This window comes from Manacus candei, unplaced genomic scaffold (genome assembly GCF_025592945.1).
Source record: "Manacus candei isolate 608988 ecotype Guabito, Panama unplaced genomic scaffold, ASM2559294v1 h1tg000114l, whole genome shotgun sequence".
In the NCBI taxonomy this organism is placed as follows: Eukaryota; Metazoa; Chordata; class Aves; order Passeriformes; family Pipridae; genus Manacus; species Manacus candei.
In genome coordinates this window covers 3,183,986-3,205,083 of record NW_026138162.1, presented here as the reverse complement: position 1 = coordinate 3,205,083, position 21,098 = coordinate 3,183,986, and the positions used below count along the sequence as shown (strand labels likewise).

General features: G+C 36.6%; 1 protein-coding gene across 4 annotated transcripts in view; it reads left to right on the top strand.

The window, feature by feature from the left end:
- TMTC2 (transmembrane O-mannosyltransferase targeting cadherins 2) overlaps window positions 1–21,098 on the top strand; it is a 244,057-nt gene that overhangs the window by 140,451 nt on the left and 82,508 nt on the right. For all 4 annotated transcript variants that reach the window (XM_051770040.1, XM_051770037.1, XM_051770039.1 and 1 more), the window contains 2 exons: window positions 2,259–3,087; window positions 20,688–20,802. In XM_051770040.1, the coding sequence (XP_051626000.1) occupies window positions 2,340–3,087; window positions 20,688–20,802 (863 nt within the window). In that variant the 5' untranslated portion in view covers window positions 2,259–2,339. The remainder of the gene's footprint in view (window positions 1–2,258; window positions 3,088–20,687; window positions 20,803–21,098) is intronic.

The following is a 21,098-nucleotide window of genomic DNA, read 5'->3' as shown; positions in this document are numbered from 1 at the left end:
GCTAAAGAATCCATCAGAGCTCCTTCTCCAGTTGAGTAGTGCTTTACTGCATGATAAATTGATATGCTGGTGTGGAAAACCACCTACTCAGATATCTCTGAGCTCCATGAGTGAATGCTTAGATATTTCATTTGACAATTATGTAAAATGCTTAAAAATAGTAAAAAAGTTTAGTTAAAGTATGAAACACAATACTGTATATGGATAATTTGTGTTCTTTGTAGAACCAACATGGATGTGAGGATACAGATCTTAGAGATCTTAAATGTAAGCTTAAAAGGCAGGCTGCAAATACTTACTTCAGCAATGAAGATGGATTAGCTCAGAGGTACAGATTGTTAGCATTTCCAGGGATAAATGTGAGAGGTAAACTTTTAATTGTTACTATTTTATGACCTATAGGAAGACCTGAAAGTTTTTAGAAGGTTTCACTATTATCCCTGAGGAATGGCATATCTGCCCTAGCATGGTTTTGTCAGAGAACTTTGTAATGTAATGTGAACTTTCTTGGCATTTAATTCAAAATTGCAATGGTTAGGACTTAAGGAAAGTGAGATTTTCTTCCAGTTGATAAGTAAGTATTAACAAAATAAGAAAGCAGTCTAATCAGACTATGATCATCTGTTAATCAAATTTTATTTCCTTAGTATTTGAGCTATCTTAAGTTTTTGAGTGGTGTATAGCCTTCCAGCAAAGACTTACTCTGAATTTCTAATTCAAACAAGCAAAGAAAAATCATCTTTCTCTTCCTAGGTTCTTTCTGTCCAAGCAGTCTCTTCTACCTGGGCAGAGACTCCATAAGAATTTATAAAAGGAAAAAAAATGTCACATTTAACATTTGAGAGTTGCATGTTTGAAGGAAATGAGTTTGAAAATAATTGAGCCAGAAGGGTGGGCAGAAAAAATTTCATGTAGCAAAATATGACAGGAACGAAAGGACAAGTTGAACCAGGGACATAAGGTTTTACTAAGGGCATACATGCAAATCCATGAAATCTGAATAATCTTTTTATTGCAAAGATAAACTTAGTTGGTAGTTTCAGTGATAACCAGTTTACCCAGCTTTATAACATTAAAAGCATTTAAGCAGTTTTGGCAGGCATGGATGAAACCGTATGTGAGATGAGTTGCAAAGTATTATCCAGCTTACAAATTAAAGTTCTAATAGGCTTTCCAGGGAATGTAGTTATCATCAAGTGTAGATGTGGGTTTTGGTTGATATATTACCAAAAACATGTGGATTTTTCAAGATACAGAGATATACAAAAGCTAATATATCAAACTGGAATTAATATGACAAATTAAATCTGTGAACCCAGGCTTTACTTCATGTATAAAAAGTGCCAGCATTTTTTAGATGTTTCTGATACAAGTGCCTAAATGTTCTCATAAATTTGTTTGTTCCCTACTACTGCCTCCATTAAATTCTTCCATATTGCATCAAAACAGAATGAATTAATCTGCCATTTAATATTTTAAACTTCATGAGGAGAAACTCTGTAGAATGGGAAAAGGAATAAATTTCTTCATGATTATTTATAAATGATCATGACTAGACTTATCATCTTGTTAATAGACCATCAGTAAACTGATGGTAGAAAACTATTAATAACTGACCTAAAATGAAACAGCACAATCATCTGTATTTTGTGATATCAAGGGTTGAGGCCACCCACAAAGGAGAAAAGTGGGACTTTCAGTAGTAGGTAGATCTGAAGGCTCCAAACGATCACTGTAGTTAATAGGTAGGAGGTAGGAGACCTAAACATGGAGTCCTCATTTGTTTTCCTCTCTTACCTTCTTGGAAAATTTAATCAGTTGTCTGGTGAAATACCTTAGGAGAGACTTTCGTTAGGGAAAATGGAACTGGAACATTATTTAGACTTTAAATCTAGTTAAGGCAAAGCATTTTGGAGGTTATGTAGGAACTATTGTAAGATTTAATAAATTCCTCTAAAATAAAGAGTTTTCAAAGGGTTATACAACTAAATCATAAGCAAGGACTGACAGCCCTCAAATGTCTGAAGGCTTGACTCTGGTACAGGCTTGATACAGCTTAAATGAAAGAGCCAGTTCTTTTAGTCTGTGGTCAACAACATACCCCAGCATTTTGTGATCCAAATATCAGAGACTGAGATCTATTGTACTTGTTTCTATTACTGAAAAAGGTTGTATCAGATGATTTCCTGGTTCATTTTGTATATAATTTACACAACTAAATACATGGTGTTGATTTATGCTAATTTTTTTTTTTTCAGAGAAAGAATTTGACCCTGTTCTTCAGCATTGGTTTATTGACTTCCTGGGGCACTGCACTGCTGGGTGTTCGCTTATACTGGATGGGAAACAAACCCCCAAGTTTTTCCAACTCTGACAATCCAGCAGCTGACTCAGACAGTTTTCTCACACGTACGCTGACCTTCTTTTACTTGCCAACCAAGAACCTCTGGCTGTTGCTGTGCCCAGATACCCTCAGCTTTGACTGGTCTATGGATGCTGTGCCTCTTCTAAAAGCAGTCAGTGACTGGAGGAATCTACACACTGTGGCCTTCTATGCTGGTCTCCTCCTCCTTGCCTACTTCAGCCTGAAGGGCTCTAGCAATGAGAGAGAATGCAATGGGAGAACTGTAATGAATGGCAAGCAAAATGCTAATGGGCATAGCTGCCACTCAGAAATGGAGTACAAGACACTGGAGGTGAAGTCAAGCTTTGCATCAAAAGAAGAGAATGGCATAAAAAAGCATGAAATTAAGAAACTGCAGCTTCCTTCAACTGAGAACATTGTCGTTCTGTCTCTCTCTTTGTTAATAGTGCCCTTTGTTCCTGCCACAAACCTATTTTTCTATGTTGGCTTTGTAATAGCAGAGCGTGTGCTGTATGTTCCTAGTATGGGCTTCTGCCTGCTGGTTACAGTAGGTGTCAGGGCCCTTTATGTCAAAGCCCAAAAGCGCTTTTTGAAGAACTTGGTTTTTTGTTCCACTGCTGCATTAATTATTTTCTATGGACTCAAGACTGTTGTCAGGAATGGGGACTGGCAGAATGAGGAGATGCTGTATAGATCAGGGATAAAAGTAAACCCTGCGAAAGGTAATTTTTGCTCTTTATGGTGAATGCTTTACTTATTCCAATCTGTCTCTGCATTTGAATTGACTGATTTTATCAGCTACATCTAAAGAGTATACTTGGGGGATGTCCTTTCAAGTTCCAGTGGTATGTGCATTAGTAAAAAATGAAGAAAAGCAGGAATATATTTTGATTAGGTGTTACAGGTTTGACATTAACATGGAGAAAATGAGACCCTAAGGTAAGAGGATACTTTCTTTTTCACTAATATTAGTTCTGTATTTTGAAATTAAAGATGCATTATTAGTATTACAGACCCCACCCTGGTAGTTTTCCATTTGGAATCTGGTATCTATCATGCTAATGAAGATTTTTCATATGTTCACCAAATGTTCTGTTTTCTTTGACTAGAAAATATAAAAAATAGTAAAGGACAGCATCAGGGAAGTGCTGTTTCTTTATTTCATCTGATGCAAATAATGTCAATACTACATAATAAAAATGAGGAAATGAGGGCATATAATTCAGCCTAGGAAATGACTGTAGTTCCCCCTGCATACAAGTACTGTAAAGAGTTATTGTCAAATAACTTCCTGTTAATGTATAAATGTCAGCTATTCGTAACATTGTCCAGCTACGTCTCTCAAAGGTTGTATCTACGCGGTAATGAAAAGTGACCACAGCTAATGTAACACATCCAAACAGGCAGTAAACCTGCTAGTTTAGGGATCAGTAGCAACGTTTAGCTGTAGCTCTGTGGTTTCAGCATATATGGCAGATCCAGCTGGGAACCTGAACTCCACGCTGCCTGGCTGTACTGCTCTTGGCACACATGCAAGTTAATATGAGAATGGTCAAAATACCACCTGTGAGTGCAGTGTAGATATTGACTAAACCTTCCTTATTCCCAAACTGTCAGAAGTGAGAAGGGATCAGTTGACTGCTTTGCCTGTCTGTGAAAGAAAAATTTGACAGTGCTTGAACACTTGAGTTTTTTCAGTCCTCTGCTCAGTAACCCATTATATGATGCAAAGTCATCTGCTGACAGAGTTGTGCTTCTTGGTTGGACAATTATATCATAATCATCATCGTGGCTAGGCTTCGTGAACGAAGATTTGGGAAGGGCTCTACCCACGTTTGTTACAAGTGTGCTGGTGGCTAAAAAGGCCAATACGAGATAGACATGTCCTGTTGCAAAAGGCACAGCAGAAAGACTCCTTAGGTGGTATATTCTGCAAGGCACGATTCCTTCTGTGTTGTCTTTTTTCCTCAAGAGTGATCCTGTGTGCTTTCTCAAAAGCATCAGCAGCGTTGAAGATAGTGTGTCTCCAGGTCTCCCGATTGGAGGCCAAAGTAGACCAGTTATGTTGATCAATATGGCCAAGGCTGAGATGTTGTTTCAGGGAGTCCTTGTATCTTCTCTTTGGGTCTCCTCTCTTGCAGCAGCTGGTGGCAAGTTCACCATAAATCAAGATCTTAAGGAGGCGGTGGTCCTTCATCCTTGAGACGTGTCCTGCCCAACTATGCTGTTTTCAGGGCCTCATAGAAACCTTTGTGATCACCTGTATCTGCACATAATTGGATTTTTTCAGCTAGATCAATCCGCCACTTGTTCTGAATGTCACGGAGTTTCTGTTGGAGCTTGCTGCATGCAAGATGAAAGGCTGTTTTTCTTGCGTGACAGGAAGGCAGTGCAAGGTGTGCTTGGTGAGCAGCTCTCTTCTTCCTCAACAATTCCTGGATCTCTTGATTGTTTTCATCAAACCAATCCTTGTTCTTCTTGAAGGAGAACCCTAAGGATTCTTCAGCGGATTGCAGGATGCTGTTTTTAATATGGTACCAGATTGTTTCAGGAGAGGAATCTGCAGAATCTGTGGAATGGTTTTCGAGCCTAGTTTGAAGGTTTGCCTGGAATCTGTCTCTCACTGTGGCTGATTGGAGATTGTTAACTTGGAGTCTTCTCCTTGGGATATTGCCCCTTTTAGGTTTGAATTTAAGATTGGAGTTGAGTTTACAGCGCACAAGCCGATGGTCTGTTTGGCATTCTGCGCTGGGCATCACGCAGGTATGGAGGACATCGCGGGCATCTCTCTGTCGCAGCAAGACATAATCGATGAGGTGCCAATGCTTATATCTGGGGTGCATCCAGGTTGTCTTCAGACTATTTTTCTGTTGATAGTGTTAGTGATGGTGAGCTGTTGCTCCGCACAGAATTCTAGCAGAAGTCGACCATTATCATTGCAGTTTCCAACACCGTGCTTGCCTAATATTCCTTTTCAGGCTTCAAAATTCTTACCTACTCTGGCGTTGAAATCACCAAGGATAATGATCTTATTATCTGCAGGCACCTTTTGGGTAAGGCGGCACAGGTCAGTGTAAAATTTATCTTTTTCTGCAGGGTCAGCTTGGAGAGTTGGGGCACATATACTAAAGAGGACAACGTATTGCTTGTTGTTTAGTGGAAGGCGTAGGGAAATAATGCGGTCACAGTGACCTGTCGGCAGATTTTCGAGTTTAGGAACAATGGAGTTTTTGATCATGAAGCCAACTCCCGAGAGATGCCTTTCGGTTCTGGGTTTACCTGACCAAAAGGGTGTGTAACCGGCACCATGTTCTCTGAGGCTGCCTTCCTCGTGAAGGCGAACTTCGCTGAGAGCAGCAATGTCGATGTTGAGACGAGCCAGTTCATGGGCAATTAGTGCAGAACGACGCTCAGGACATCTGCTATCCGCAGAATCGAGCATAGTTCTGATATTCCAGCATGCTAGAGTTAATTTAGGTACATCTTTGGAAGCAGGTGCATGCCTTTGTCTTTTGATCTTTGTGTGACCACATTAGGTGTGATGGTAAGAAGCAAATGCAGGTCTTTACTGTGAGCTGATAGGGAGTGAAAATATCAGATTTGGCAGATAATATGCCTTGCAAACCAGCATTATAGTAGTTTGTCAATCTGATTTTGTAACATTTCTTCGTATCCTTTCTCACCCTAGGAAAATTATTACATTTGTTGCTGCAGTAAGTGACTTTTGTTAATTGTGAACAAGCACATCCCCTTTATTTTACTTTTTTCTAAAACCAACAGAGGAGAGAAAGAAATGAAGCAAATGAAAAGTGAGACAGCAGGCCAGAGCAGTTATACAAGGCTCTGAGACTTACCAGTTTAGTAACAATATAAAGCTTGCATTAAAAAACATTGACATTCCTTGGAAAGAAAAGAATGTGTATGCACTTAATTAGTTAATGTATGTTCCGTTTTTGCTCTTGGTGGAGATCCCCAGATATTAATAGTTGTCTGCTTGTATAGAGCCAAATTTTGTGATTAAAAAAAAAAAAAAGCCAGTTTTTGTCCAATAGTAGGATTGACTGCAGCATTGTCTGGAAATTAGACTACTGGCTATTACGCTCCCAGGAGACAAAATGAGCTATTTTCATCATACAAATCTCAGTATGCACAGACTCATGTATATATGATCATCTGGTTTCTTACCATATAAGCTGACATTAAGTGTCTTGTAAGATATGCAAAAGCAAAGACAGCATGTCAGTGTGATGATATAGACATGACTGAGCTGACTTTAAATCTCCTTAAAATACTTCGTTAAACTTCTGCTGAATATTTACTAGCCCACACACATTGTAACAAAGCTGGGTATAAGAAAGTCCCAGCTAAAGCGACCTGTCACCAAACTATTCATTATTGTGAATACTTCTAAGATTATCCCTGGCTTTGACTATGCTAATTTTATTTTCTGTTTCTCATACAATCAGGCAAGTCTGACGGGACTAGTCTGGCTGCCAATCCTGCCAAAGCATTAGGAGATCAACAATTCAAATGACTCTTCGGTAATTAAATGAGGTTGACATAGGAAAAACAATTTATTTTTGTTTGCCTCTTTTTTCTAGTTTTATGAATGCTAGTGATAAATAGGCTATTCAGAGAGTGAGACAATGGCCTGCTCAGTCAAACAGTAGAGAAGTGTTTTCCTTATTTTTAGGCTACTAAGAAGAGGTTGTCACTCCTCATTTCTCTCTTTTCATCGATTTGTAGCTGTTTCTCCTCAATAGTATTTTCTTCTGAAAATTTTGGAGTGGCAGGATCATTTTCCCTGATGATTCTGCTTTTCCTCTCTTCTCCTGGAAAGAACTTCTTCTATCCTAGGCTAAAAAGCAGCAAGGGATCCCTTCAAAAACTCCCCACGTGGGAACTGATAAAGAAGTAGAAATCTGTGAAGACCAGCTTTGCTAAAGCAGAGATGAGTGTTTTGTTCCACATCCATCTGTATTCTGGGCTAGCAGGATGAAAACCACTCATGGCTGGATGCTGTGTAGCAATATTGAGCTGATGTGCTGTACTAATAAGGTCATTTGCAAGGCAAGCTTTTAGCATAGGTGCAGTTGTGTACTAATGTGGCTGAGCTGCTTTGGAAATGGAGTTGTCTTACAGGGTGATGGTTTATAATCAGGTCCTCTGTGTTGTAGTACGTGTTAGAATATAATCTCGTCTGCTGCTGTGGGACTTTCAGGCAAACATGTTCTGTGGCTTCTCCATCTTCAATCATCAGTGAAGAAATGGGCGATAAGCACCTCACCAGCATTTTCTTCTGGTTCCTTCAGGGGCATCTTGCAGGCATTGCAGACAGATCAGTGTCCTACCTCAGGTGACAAAGTCCCTACCCCCTCAGGCAGCCACAGCCTTTCTGCAATTTATGTTCCTCCAGGCTGTTTTTGTCAATCATTGACTGTGTGGAAAAATGCTCAAAAGCATAGGGCAAGGATTAGCTCTTAAAACCCCCCCAAAATACACTGTGGAAGAATCAAGTGAGACAAGAGTGGTAATACTGCCTCCAAGCTACCATGTGTGTGCCAGCTTCCCTGGTTGCCTCAGTGTGTGGCAGACAGCTGCCATCCCTTGGCTGGTGGATTCGTAATGAGGACTTGGGATGCCTTAGCTGCATTTTTCTGGTCTTGTTCTGCTGTTTTGGTTATGACTGGTATTTCAAATAACTTTAAAGTGATCCAAGCATTACCTTTTTACAGCTTGTCAGCACTTGAGGGAGAAATAGGCAAGACTTTGATTTAGTTTATGGATCCTGAAATGGGTGTATGCATGTTTTGACCCTAGGGAGGGAAAGGCTGTGCTTCTCTGTGCTGCCTTCAACTTAATGAGCAACCCAACTGATATAAAACCATTCCCATTATCTGAGTGTTCTTTTATAGTGAAAGAAGCCTCCCAAAATGTAAAAACAAATAAAAAAAAGTTAAAAGTGGGTGGTGGCTGTCATGTGGTTTTCCATTACTGTGGGTCATTCTGTGGTGATGATTACCTCTTGTTTAATATAAAATTATAATGACACACAAAATAATTGTGCTCATTATGCCTCATCAACTATAGTTTTCTCTGTAGTACCAAAAGTAAGCTTGAAAAAGCATAATCTTTTTCCTCTGGGCCGTTTCATAACTTGCAGTCCATATTTGAACATCAAAGGTCATCACATATTTAATGTACCTGTTACAGGCACTGATTAAGGAAGTAGAAAATAACAGAGAGAGGCTTAGACAGCTAGACTGCCACAGAAGTATTAGTTGCTTGGTCATATTTACTGATGAAATTTTGGTCTCCTGGTATTTGCCATGACATTTGTGAGTAAGCTTTGAAGATCCTTCCTGGAAATAGTTGACCAACTACACCACGTGGATGCTGAACTTTAGCCATGCATTCAGGTTTTGCTAAATTTTTGTATGTGGCTACTGTTTTTGAAATGGATTGTACAGCAAGAACAGATACTAGGCTGCTTCCAAAAGCCATATTACTACATTATTGTGGGTCTACACCTGCTCTGATAAGCCCTGTGTAAGCCCTGACTAAAGTTGGCCTGGCAGCTGTTGTCTTCAGAATCAGTTCTGCATGTTGCTCAGGTGTTTGTCCTTTTCCATCAAGTATTAGTGTTAGTGAAATGGTCTGTGTTCACATCTTGAGCAAGTCATTGGGAATTGCATATGTGCTTTAGTCCTTTCCTGAATCAGTTCTGCAGGAGAAAAAGAAAATCCTTGTTATTCATTACATGAAGACAAAGTTTGGGTGAGAGTATTGAGTTTCTTGGTTCAAATAAGCTCTACTGTCAGAGTTGAATTGTTTAGATGATTCTGGTGATTGACACAAACACTAAAATAAATAAATAAAAAAAATTTTTTTGCAGATTTTGCAAAATTGTTCACCTGTGTGAAACACCTGTGTTTTAAAGTTAGTATTATCTACCTTTACAATCCCACTTTGAGTTAAACATCCTGTTCTTTGCATCTTGCTTCTTACAGTCATTACCCCATTGTTCTCAGTGGGCAGAAGTAGGACCAAGACGTGGTGTTGACAGAGAATAATATAGAATTTTTTCCAAATACAGAAAACCATTGTACTCCTATATTTCTACTCTTCTTCCTACTCCGAGTTCTTACGAATGTGAATCATTCAATTTTGCTTAATGTTTTCAGAAGATATTATAATAATGAAATACTCTTCTGGACCACAAAGCTCCTTTCCCCTGTCCTACTTTGCTCTTTTTTTTTTTCCTTTTTCAACAGGGTTGTGAGATCCTCCTGCCTTGTTCTGCTACATTTGTGCTTTAAAGAACTTCCTTTACTTCTTTGGCATCTTTGGCATTCAGCCTTGATCAGTTGTATTCCCTGGAACTTCATCTTTCTTTTTAAATTTTTGTTTCTTTTTCTCTTTCGCTCCCCCTTATCATCAGTTTAGCATAGGATTGGTAAGGACTGCTGCTTTATTCATGTACGAATGCCAAGATATGAAGTTCAGTTTGTGAAACTTCTCAGTTGAACAGTGCGTGAGGTAGCTGTATGCTCATCTGAGCAGCCATTAAAAAGGTGGCAAGTGCATTTTTCTTTCATTTGTAGTTTTAATGTCATTTTATGTAGTTAGTTTACTGTTTAGTTTGCTAATACTATCTGCTAAATAAAATTGAAGGAATCCTTAAAACTGAATTTAGATTATTTAATCTCTCTATGAAGCATAATACTTGTTTTTCAATCTGAACTGAAAAAAAATATTCTCTCTGCTTTTAATATTTTTTAAATACTAATTTTGAATTTGTTTTCCAAGTTAAATAGTTTGTAGTATTAATTTCCTCTTTATTTTACCATAACTAATGAACTAGCAAAAGTATTTGCTATATGAACAATTTTAAGTGTTAGTGTAAGGGGAAAGAAATGAATCATGTGAGTTAGTTTTGTTCCATTTCATTTACATCAATTGGTTATTGTTAAAAAGGCACCCAAATTTACTCTTACTGAAGAGTTGGTCCTCTGACGTAAAAAATTTTAAAAATAAAAAAATCCATTTTTTTATGCCCATCATTGTAGAGATTGTGTACTCTAGTTCTGTGCACTTGGGTAGAAGTAAATACTAGAAGCTGTCTCCATCTAATTTGATAGCTTGCTGCTGTTACCCTTGTCTGCTCTTAGAAAATAATTTCCTAGTAGCAATCACTGTCAGTAAGAAGTGTCTTCTTCAGCAGGCAGTGAAAATACTAACTAACAGTGCAGTGAGGAAAACCAATTTTAATACTTTGTACTAAACTAGGTAAAGAAGCCATATTTCCTTCAAAGAAAAAGGATTCAATAAAACATTCCTTTCCATTATTATTAATATTTTTGTATCACTAGTGATGACTGGAGACCAAAGGAGAAGAATTATTTTAAGGTATGGCATTCTTCAAATATACTTATTAACAGGAGCTGACATTATGCTGAGAAGAAGCTGGTTGCTCCTCTAACACCTTTAGAACTTTGTTTTCAATAGCTATTGCTCTGACACACAGCTTGTTGTTCAGCACACATTTTTTATGCCTCCTAAGTAGAGCAATGTGTTACTAACAACCACCACACTGAGCGTTTGGGATTTCAGTGTTTTGGTGCATATTTCAGGTTTTTTATATGCAGCTTGGCAGTAAAACTCCAGCTCATCTTTGGCCTAACAGCCCAAAATGTTACTCTGCAAAGTAATTCTTTCTTATTCATTTGGTTTATTTAATTTCAATAATAATAAAATAATTCAAAAAGTGGTACAGTCCAATTTGTATAACATTGTACTGAATAGAAAATGTGGGTTTTGATAAACAAGGCTTAAGGAGCAATTCTGCTAATGAGCTTTACCTTAGTCTCTGAACAAACCACTTTAAACTCATTTTTTCCCTCTGGAATGGAACTCGTAAGACATTATTGTAAGAGATTGGATTATTATTTATTTATTTATTTAAATTTTGGTGATCTAAGAAGTTTTGTATTAAAACTTCTCCATATTTATGGTAGTATTATATCTCTCCTAAGGTAGTTGATGAATACATATCAGTATATATAGTCATTATAATGATTCTTGACATATTTTTTAGTCAACTAGTTGGTCATTAGTAAGCTGTTTGTGAAACAACCATAGTTATCTAAAGCATTTGAGCATGCCACAGAGATCTTGGCCTCAGCAAAGCAGTCTGGTTATGCCAAATATGCTGGAGAGCTGAAGAAAAATGGTTTACAGTTCAGGTCAAAGTCTGAATTTGTTCTCCAGTGACCATGTTCTCTCTTTCAGTTCTTCAGTAGTGCTGTAATTTCCTCTGAAAACCAGTCACTGTGGGATATGTGCTTCTTCCGCAGGATACGAAAAAACCTGATAGTCTTCCTTTTTATCTATGTAGAAGTCTGTAAGCAGGGATTCCCCCCCCCTCTTTTTTTCCCCTTGGAGTATGGTCCAACAGCATCTCTAATCTGTGAATCTTAAATTTCAGGGGGATAGGAAGAGAATTTATTGTTAACTACTATCTAGACTTTTTAAAGATACAAACAATTTTGAGACATGGACTCATCAGACTGTTATTTCTTCCCCTGCCTTCCCTGAGGTGCTCTGCAAAATCATTCAACAAGCTCATCTGGGCTGAGAACTGAAGTGTAAGAAAAAAAACCCCGGCCCTGGTGAAGGAGGAAATAGCTTTGGCAAGGTGAATTTTTTGTAGCATATCAAGTAAAATGGCTCATTTGGTATTTTATTTGCCAGAAAATGGTAGATTTTCTTTTCTAGTTTGACTAAAGGACAGGCCTTTGGTCCATATTTGTATGGTGGAACTATCCTATTTTGTTTTTCCAGAGGGAAAGAGTTACTTTTAATTAGAGGAAAACGAGATTATCTGGATTGATTCTCAAACTGAGCATGCTTAAATGCATTAGATAGTCATCCCATTGTTTCATTATTTTGCCTTTTTTCAAAATATGTCAACTCTGAAAAATTTCTTTTTATGTAAAGATTTTTCTCCCATGAGTTACATGACTTCATTTTCCTATCTGTAATGGATTTCATATCAGTACATATTGAGGTCACCTTACTTAAATCTGGTAGAGCAACTAGCCTTTAATATGGACAGGACAGTAATTTGCATATATACCGCTTCTGTTAGTGTAAAATCCCAGTGTAGATAGATAAATACAAGTATTTTATGAAGATTTCAAATACCTCTCCTTTGTAACAAGGAGTTTTATTAACAGTTAAACTATCATCATTGCCAACCCTCATGCCTCCAAAAAGTAAATGATGGCTGATGCAGTTATAGTATGCATAAAAGGCCTGCATTTAGTTTTGTTTTAAATTACAGAAAAAATCACAAAATCGAATGGCTGAGTGCTCAATACCATTTCTGTCTCATTCCTTGAATCCTCTAGCACACTGACCTTTTCTTTGAGGTCTTAAAATACAAAATTTTGGAATATAGACTATTAAAGATGCTAGTTAATAGTTGTAGTGTCTTTAATTAATGTCACCTCCTTGTTTGAGTCAGTTTGGAGCTCTGAGAAATTCCTCAGGGTTAATCCTGGGATGGCTGGGGTCCCTATACATGTCCTCTTGTTCCACTTGTATTCTTCTGCTCCTTTGTCCTCATTTCATTTTATTGCATGATTTAGATCCATTGTCTCTACAAAATATGGTTCCTTATAACATGAGACTTCTGGGTCAGCACTGTTCTCAGCTCTGTTCCTGACCATTGTGAAGTTTCATGGAATAGGAACTTTGTGGCAGTAATGTTTTACGGTGTTCACACACGTACAGTACAAAAGTGTGATCGGGCTCTGATTGAACAGAACAGTAACTAGATTAGATGTTAAGGGTATTGTGATCTCCTTTTTCTCTTTTTTTTCCCTAACCTGGATCAGTTTAGTTGTCTGATTTGTACCATACCCTTCCCAAAAATCATTTTAGCATGAGGAAGTGTGTGGCAGAACTGATGGCCTGGGGGTGCTAGGTGCAGAAATTGCTTAAAACAGTGATTTCACCAGAGCCACTATGTCGTGAAACATTACCCTGAAGTAATCTCTGACAGTTATCTCCTTTGACAATGGGATTTCCATTGAAATAAAATATAATCTATGTTTATCAGTCTTTCATTATTACCTTTCTGTCAGATGAAAAGCTCATGCACTGAAGTGTGCCAGCACAGCTCAGGAAGTAGAAAACTTATATTCTCAACAAGTCTGTGTTCTTGCAGTATCTTTAGCAGAGTTGCAACATTAAACGGAATCAAGTTGTACAAAGACTGGGAAATGAGAGGACATATCCAAAATAATGTGTTTGTTGGTGTTTTTTATTTGTTTATCTATTTATAGAGAGCACCTATGATATTGAGAGCACCTATTTATAGAGAGCATCATTGCAGTGAGGTTGTGATTTCTGGTTTGAATCTTTTTAGAGGTTCTGCAGTATCAGCACTGGTTTTAAGGGCTGAATCTGGTTTACAGGACAGCTTTATCTGTAGTATTGTCTTTCTGTTGTGGGAGAAGTGTAAAGGCTGTACATGTAGCACACTGGCTGCACGGAGGCAGCTCCTGAGAGATGTGAGATGGTATCACCATCAGAGAGATGAGCGATTGGGAAGCATATTTCTTTCTGATTTTGTCTGTTGACTAGTACTGAGGGAGGGCTGTGCTGTTAAGAGTTTCTGTAGTGCTACCCTGAAAATATTTTACATTGTACTTAACCGAAAACAGTAAGTTTTCAGTTTGATCCTGTGGCACCTCAAACAAAGGCAATGGTGAGAATTTCTTCATACTGTAATCTGTCAGGGTGTATAGGAGAAGTGTGAGTATGGGAGTTAAGCATACTCTCATACTTTTCACTGATGGCTCACTTTAGTATTCAGCCAGATGGTGGAGCACTCACACACTCAAGACTGGGTTCATCAAAACTGATTGGATTACCAAAATCTGCAAATATGTCCTAGGCAGAATGAGGAGTCCGTACTCTAGACTAAACAGGGTAAATGGTGAAACCAAAGAACACTTTAACAGCTGCTCGGTCTCATCTCTCAGGTTCATTGAACTGAGTCACTGTGCTATCCTTTGAGGAGGAAAAGTTAATTTTTTGTAACATATCAAGTGAAGTGGGTATATCAGGCAGTGATGCTGAGCAGTAGAGAGTCATGCACTGGTGCACATTTGCATCAGGGTTTCAGAACTAAGAAACAAAACTGAAGCACTGCCTGCCAAAAGTGAGTTGCTGACATGGCGTTGGATAGCTTTCAGAGCACTGCATAGTTTTCAATTCTGTTTTTCTTTCACCTGCTGTCATTACAAAAGCCCTGCAATTGATCAGCAAATGAACTGTTGAACAAACGATATAAATAAGTCTGCCTCAACATTACCACATAGCCATTGATATAAAAAAAATAAAATCAATGTGCAAAGTAGATCAAGCTCATAAATTATGGGTATATAGGAACCATTTATCCCATCAGGAAACAGGACATAGGGCAGTTTTGCGGTTGACTTAGCAAAATGGGGTAACTTGATCAAGATATTCTATTAATAAGTGAAATTTTTAGAGGATAATTATTGCAAATGATATGCATGAATTTATGACATATTTTGAAAAAAGATTATTATTTCTTTGAAATGACAGGAAAAATATAAATACTTTGTAGAAACCATCATAAAGAACTTATGCAAAACCTGTTCCACTTTGAAAGTACTAACCTGTAGCATTTAAATGAACTTTTCCATTCTCAAACTATTTAAAAACATTATCTAATTACATTTCTGAATATCTTTGTGAGAGATAGTAGCTCTGCATGGTAGAAAAACTGTATTAGATGTTGAACTCTCTTTGTTACTTTTTTTTTGAGTGTGCAACCGAGCTTTCAGAGGTTTATTGGGGAAACCTGTTGTTCCTCTGTTCATGAAACTGTTTCTCCCTCAAGAACAAAGTGATTACCTGATGGAATGGGAATGCGAGAGACTGGAGCAGCACTCTGCTTTATCAAGTAGTACTCTTTTCAACAAAAAGGAAAAGTTGTTTTCTTTATAACTATGGTTATAACCTTTCAAATGTGAGTAATATAACTGGTGCTGTGCTGTTTCTTCACACTTATCCAGCAAAGGTAGTTTGGAATATTTGGATATTGGATACTTGTCTACCTCTGTTGTAAGTATCAGCCTTTATTTTTTTTTCTTTCCAGTAGGATGAATTTTCTATTTACAAACCTTGGTCTTAATGTTTCAACTTATGTCTCATGAAGTAGATCACGCTCAGAAGTCCTCAAAAGACTTAAAGGAATGACAGATTTTCCAGCTTTTTTTTTTTAAATAATTTTATTTTAAGCAATCAGATACTTTGTATGCTCCCAGATGTGTTCTGAAGGTCAACCCTTTAACAGAAGTTAAGAATATAGATCAAAATATAAAATGCATAGACAAATATCAGTCTTCTCACAAAGTTTAGACTGTAAGTAATGTAGTTTACTTGGCCCTTGTTTTGTGAGAATATTAATTATGTGGGAAAATATTCCTTAAATTTCTCTTCTGTATTGCAAGAACAGAATCATAGAATCACAGAATATGCTGAGTTGGAGGGGACCCACACGAATCTTTGAGTCCAACCCTTAGCCCTGCACAGGACCATCCCCAACAGTCACACCATGTACCTGAGAGTATTGTATTGTGCCTGAGGATTGTAATGAGAGGGAATGCAAACTGGAACTGCTGTTTCTAATTTCACAAGCTAAAGAGTAGTAAATAATGCACAAATATCTGTAAAGCTCCATAGAGGTTTCCTTGGCCTGGTGTGCATTTTTCTGTGAATTAAAGCTTCTAGTTTGAAACTGCTGACAAGTTGATTACAAATGACTTGGCTGTTTCCTAAATACTTCAGTCTTTGTTCAAGTAGTTTATTTCACTCCAGTAATAATCTGGTCCGCACTCTTTAATAATTCATCTATTTATGGTTTGACTTCTGTTTTGTAAGTCTAATAACTTAATGTGAGAACAGTATTAAAAAATTTCAGTAATTTGTTCCTGTGAATTGTCAATATCACAGATCAATTTTTTTAGATCCTACATTTTACTTCATTAGTTTTCAAGTATGTTTTCTCCTGCTAAAGTTTGCAAAAGACAGTGTTTATGGCATAACATACTAGGAAAGGCAGCATTTTCCTTTTCTATATTATTTTTAAAAGTTCACCAGGTTATATGTTAATGATTTAATAGTCAATTTTTGTTGGATTTTTTTCTCTCCATGTTTCAGCAGAGGTGTTTGCACACAGATATGTTAATAGGTTGTCAGTTTCCAAATAGATTTTATTATTATCAATTTTTTCATGTATTATATAGGGGTGACAGGTAGGAAGGATTACATCCTACATCCTGCTTAAATACTTTGAGTTCTCTCTGTTAATAATTTGTGGTTTGTTTTTTTTTTTTATTTAAAGCAAACTTTTGGATCAAGTAATCCACATATATGCTTTTAACCCACCTGAGTGCTCTTCTCTGACACTTTGTTGCTTTTAATTTCCATTTCACTGAATAGCATAGCATGATTCTTGATTCAGTAGAAAGTTTTATTTAAATGAAGATATTTGCACTCATTCATTTCCATTTCACATTTGTTTTCATAATTCAATTGCAAGCTGAAAGTTTACCTGTTCTCTTTAGTAAAATGTGCATCTTAAATCCAGGCAGATTAGACTGGATGATGTTGTTCTTCTTTGCTGTTGTTTGTCTTGCTCTCTTCCTGAATGAAGGTGCTTAGAGAAGGTTTAATATACCAGCCTGGTATTTTTGAGTCTTGTTAAATCTTAATCCTCAATTTCAGTTAGATAGTTGAGAAATTAGGCATGTTAAACTTGAGGCTGAAATTTCTCATGTTCATTTTCGTTTTGAAAGCACTTAAATGCCTGGTGGCATAAATACAATATTTAAAGTTTAATAGAAATCTAGTTTGATATGGCCAAAATTATAAAACCTAAACAACTGTTTATTTTCCTACTTAGCTATAAATAATATTTCTTTCTATTTATTTTTAAAAAACCCTCCAACGAACAGCAGAACAAAACCCCTTTTAAAAGTTTCATTTTCCTGCAAAGAAAGGTAACTAGTGTAGGAATTCTCAAGCATTGGGAGATTTTTCAGTTTATAAATGACTTATGATAGAGGTGATGAAATGGATTTAATTTTTAATATGCCCATTTATATTGAGTATGATATATAGAAAATGAAGCAATTAAATAAAGTTTAAATGGATTGACTGTTTTGTAGGTGAAATGTGAATGTTACATTTGTTCCCATGCTATGATGGAGTATTATTTCTAAAAGACCTGGGTCTGTTTTGGTCTCTTTTTTTGTTCACAGGGAATTAAGCAGCAGGCAGAAAGTAAATATTGCAAAGCTCTTTCATTCACAGCTTGCTTTTCTCTTTTGCTGAATAAGGTCTTCTATAGGTGAAAATTTGAATTTTTAATTAAAGATTAAATTGCTGTGTGTATATATAATTGTATATTTTCATTTCCCCCCATGTACAAATGGAAAATAGTTGACTGCTGAACTTTAGTTGGAGTCGTAGGTATGTTTTTAACAGGGATGTGGCTTCACTTAGTTATAACTTTGTTTCTATTTCTGAATGTGCCCATAGTTGAACTGATGTTGTTACAGTTTTGCAGGAAAAATTTTGTTTGAGATGTGGCAGTTAATAACTGAAATTCTTTGTTTTTCCTATGGTTAGTTGCACTACTTAACACAGAGCAGGAGTGAAGTTCTTGAATATCTCTTGTAGCCTCTTTTCCATGTATGTGTACCATCCTCTTTTACCCTCCCTCATATACCAAAAACCAAGAGGATGTGGTTGCTGCAGATATTAGCTGTTCATAACTTCTAGGGCTTATGAGTATGATCTCTACTCATAAGCATTTATTCTGCAATATGTTCTGTAAAGCTTCATCTCCAGTCAGAACTAGGTCATTCATCTAACTAATTCTGTATTTAAATAGATGGGAAGATTTATACTAAGCTTTTACAGTTCAGATAAGTAAAAAGACCTGTTTTTCATGTCTCTATTAGTGATAAATTGTGAGATTATCATGTTTTATGTTTGCTATTTTCTACTACTATCACTTCTTCTAATGCATCACATAAGGTTAATCATTCACAGTTCTAGAATTTTAGACAAAAGTCTAAATGGAATACATTTAAAATGAAATAATGCCAATTAATTATTGATTGATATTAAAAACTTGACACATTATTTTGCAAAACATAACTTAAAGTATTGCCTTAAAAGTTATATTAACTCAGATAAATATTAGAGCTTACGGTATGAAATGAAATGTAGAGGGGAAAATATTACAATTAATGGTGGTAACAGTGTATTTCCAGTCTAACAGATGAAAAGATGAACTGAATCATTCTTCTATGGATCCTTTCAGTTACTGAGCTTCAGAATGTTTGGGAGTAAACAACTATATAGCAGGAAATTTTTATCAGTAGTCCAAATGGTCTTTTGATATAAAGCTCTGTTATGGAAGATCAGAGTGAAAACAAAAGTACCTACGGATTATATGGAACATACAGTTATGTCAAGTTGAATGACCATGTGCTGCAGAAGCAATATCGGGATATGTTTTCACAAATTAATTTAAAAACCATATAAAAATCTCTGTTTTTCTTAGAAGCATTAATGCTTACAGACTGGCTAGTCACCTTAATTGGTGCTTCCAAAACATTTTCTGCATGTAAAAAGGAAGAGTAGCAGTAATGGGGAAATAAATGCAGAATTCTGAACATATGATAGCAAAGAGTGTAAAAGTTGAGTGACTTTGAGAATAGTTTTAGCAGCTTTACTTCAAAGTGATGAAATATTTTTGTGACTTTTGTTAATTTATTGATAAATAACGTTTGAATTATTTCTCATCTTATCAAGTACTAGGCTAACTGAAGTGACTCACAGAAATGTTTTCTTTTCTCATGGAAATATTGCATTTATTTTTTTCCTTTGGCTTTGCAGAATACCTTGTGCACAGTTGGATGACATGATTTTTATGAATACTAAAATGATTTAATATGTTTTTCCCAGCAATGATTAGTTTATTCTGCTCAGAGGAAATTCTGTTCCATCCTTACGATAGGATGATTCTGCAGCAAACCACAGTAGCTTGAAAGCAATGCACTTTCTGAGGAAAAAACACACATCACAATTATCAACCTATTTAGCAATGTTAGATCAAAACTACACTGAAATTTTGCATTGGGCAAGATTGATGCAGATTCTTGTAAAAACAGGGCTTGACTAGAGCATCAGCGTTAACTGCTACTTGAGCTGATGTTTGTGGTTAGTATGTCTGGAGGGAAGAATATTTTGACATATATTTGTGTTTTGTGGAAAGAGCATGCATAATCTTTCCATTGTTTTTTCTCATTAAAAAATACATGTGTGAAAGTAGAACTTTTTATGAAACAACTTTGATGTATTTATAAGCATAATGTGGTTTGGTTTTTTTTCCCATGTACACACACATACACTATAACTACAATGCCAGTTAAACTAGCTTTCTAAATTCTTAGCAGCATGGGCTGTGTTTTCAATAAAATGTTAGTTCCAATTCCTTTTTTAAGTAGTTTTTGTGCTACTCAACAAAACTGCAAAGGGAACATGTGGAGCCTTAAATATTTTTTTACCTGAAGTCCTTTATAGATGGGCTATAAAAGCACACTGTGTAACATAATAAATTGTATGGAAAGGAACCACATGTTTTCCTGGTAGAAAAAATGCATTTTAGTGATCTGTGTAGTATGTTTATATTCATATGGCATATTTTTAATCCTGGTTACTTACCTAACCGTTCTTTCAATTCCTGCATCATATGTCAAATTTCCATACTTCAGTGAGGGCTACATCTTCTCTGGGAAAATTTCTTGCTGTTTAGGGTCAATAGGCTTAAAAAAATGCTAAAACTAGGAAGATGCCCCAGATCCACATTTCACTCTATGGATTTTTATTTAGAGGTGATATAAAATAAAATGGTCCCTTGCCTTTGCTACAGTAATTTCTAAAGCATGGAGACATTTTTTTTTTTTAAATTTCCTTTTCCCACCTGAATGCATGTAAATCACCTCTATGAAATGTGAGTCTCACAATAAGAGATCCAGAGATCCAGAAAACCGGGGAAAAAAAAATAACCAACCTCCCCTCCTGTTCCATAAAAATAGTTTCTTTGTGAGGTTTGTCTCCCTGAGGAACTTCTTGATACTTGGATATTCTGTCATGTGTAATTGGATTGTAGCTGTTTCTGAATACTGTTTTCTCCTCTTGACAGCATGGGGTAACCTTGGAAATGTTCTCAAGAGCCAGAGCAAGATTTCTGAAGCTGAAAGCGCCTACAGAAATGCCTTGTACTACCGCAGCAACATGGCTGATATGCTCTATAATTTGTGAGTATGTGTGGCTTTCCTGCAGTTGAATTGGCTTTGAAACCTGTTGTGAATGGAGCTATTGATTTACTTCCTGGAAAGGGAGACGATATTATTTGTTGCTTTCTAGCAGTCATTTCATTAATTGTACTCCTTAAACTATGGGGTGGACAAGGTTTTTTTCTTGGTCAACATTATCGTAGTATTCATGTAATGGGTATGGAGAAGGTAAACTTACAATCTGCTTTAAAAGAATTAAAAAAAAACCCCACACTAAATAAAGTACCAATAGATGAGTTGTCAGCTGTGACCTTCCA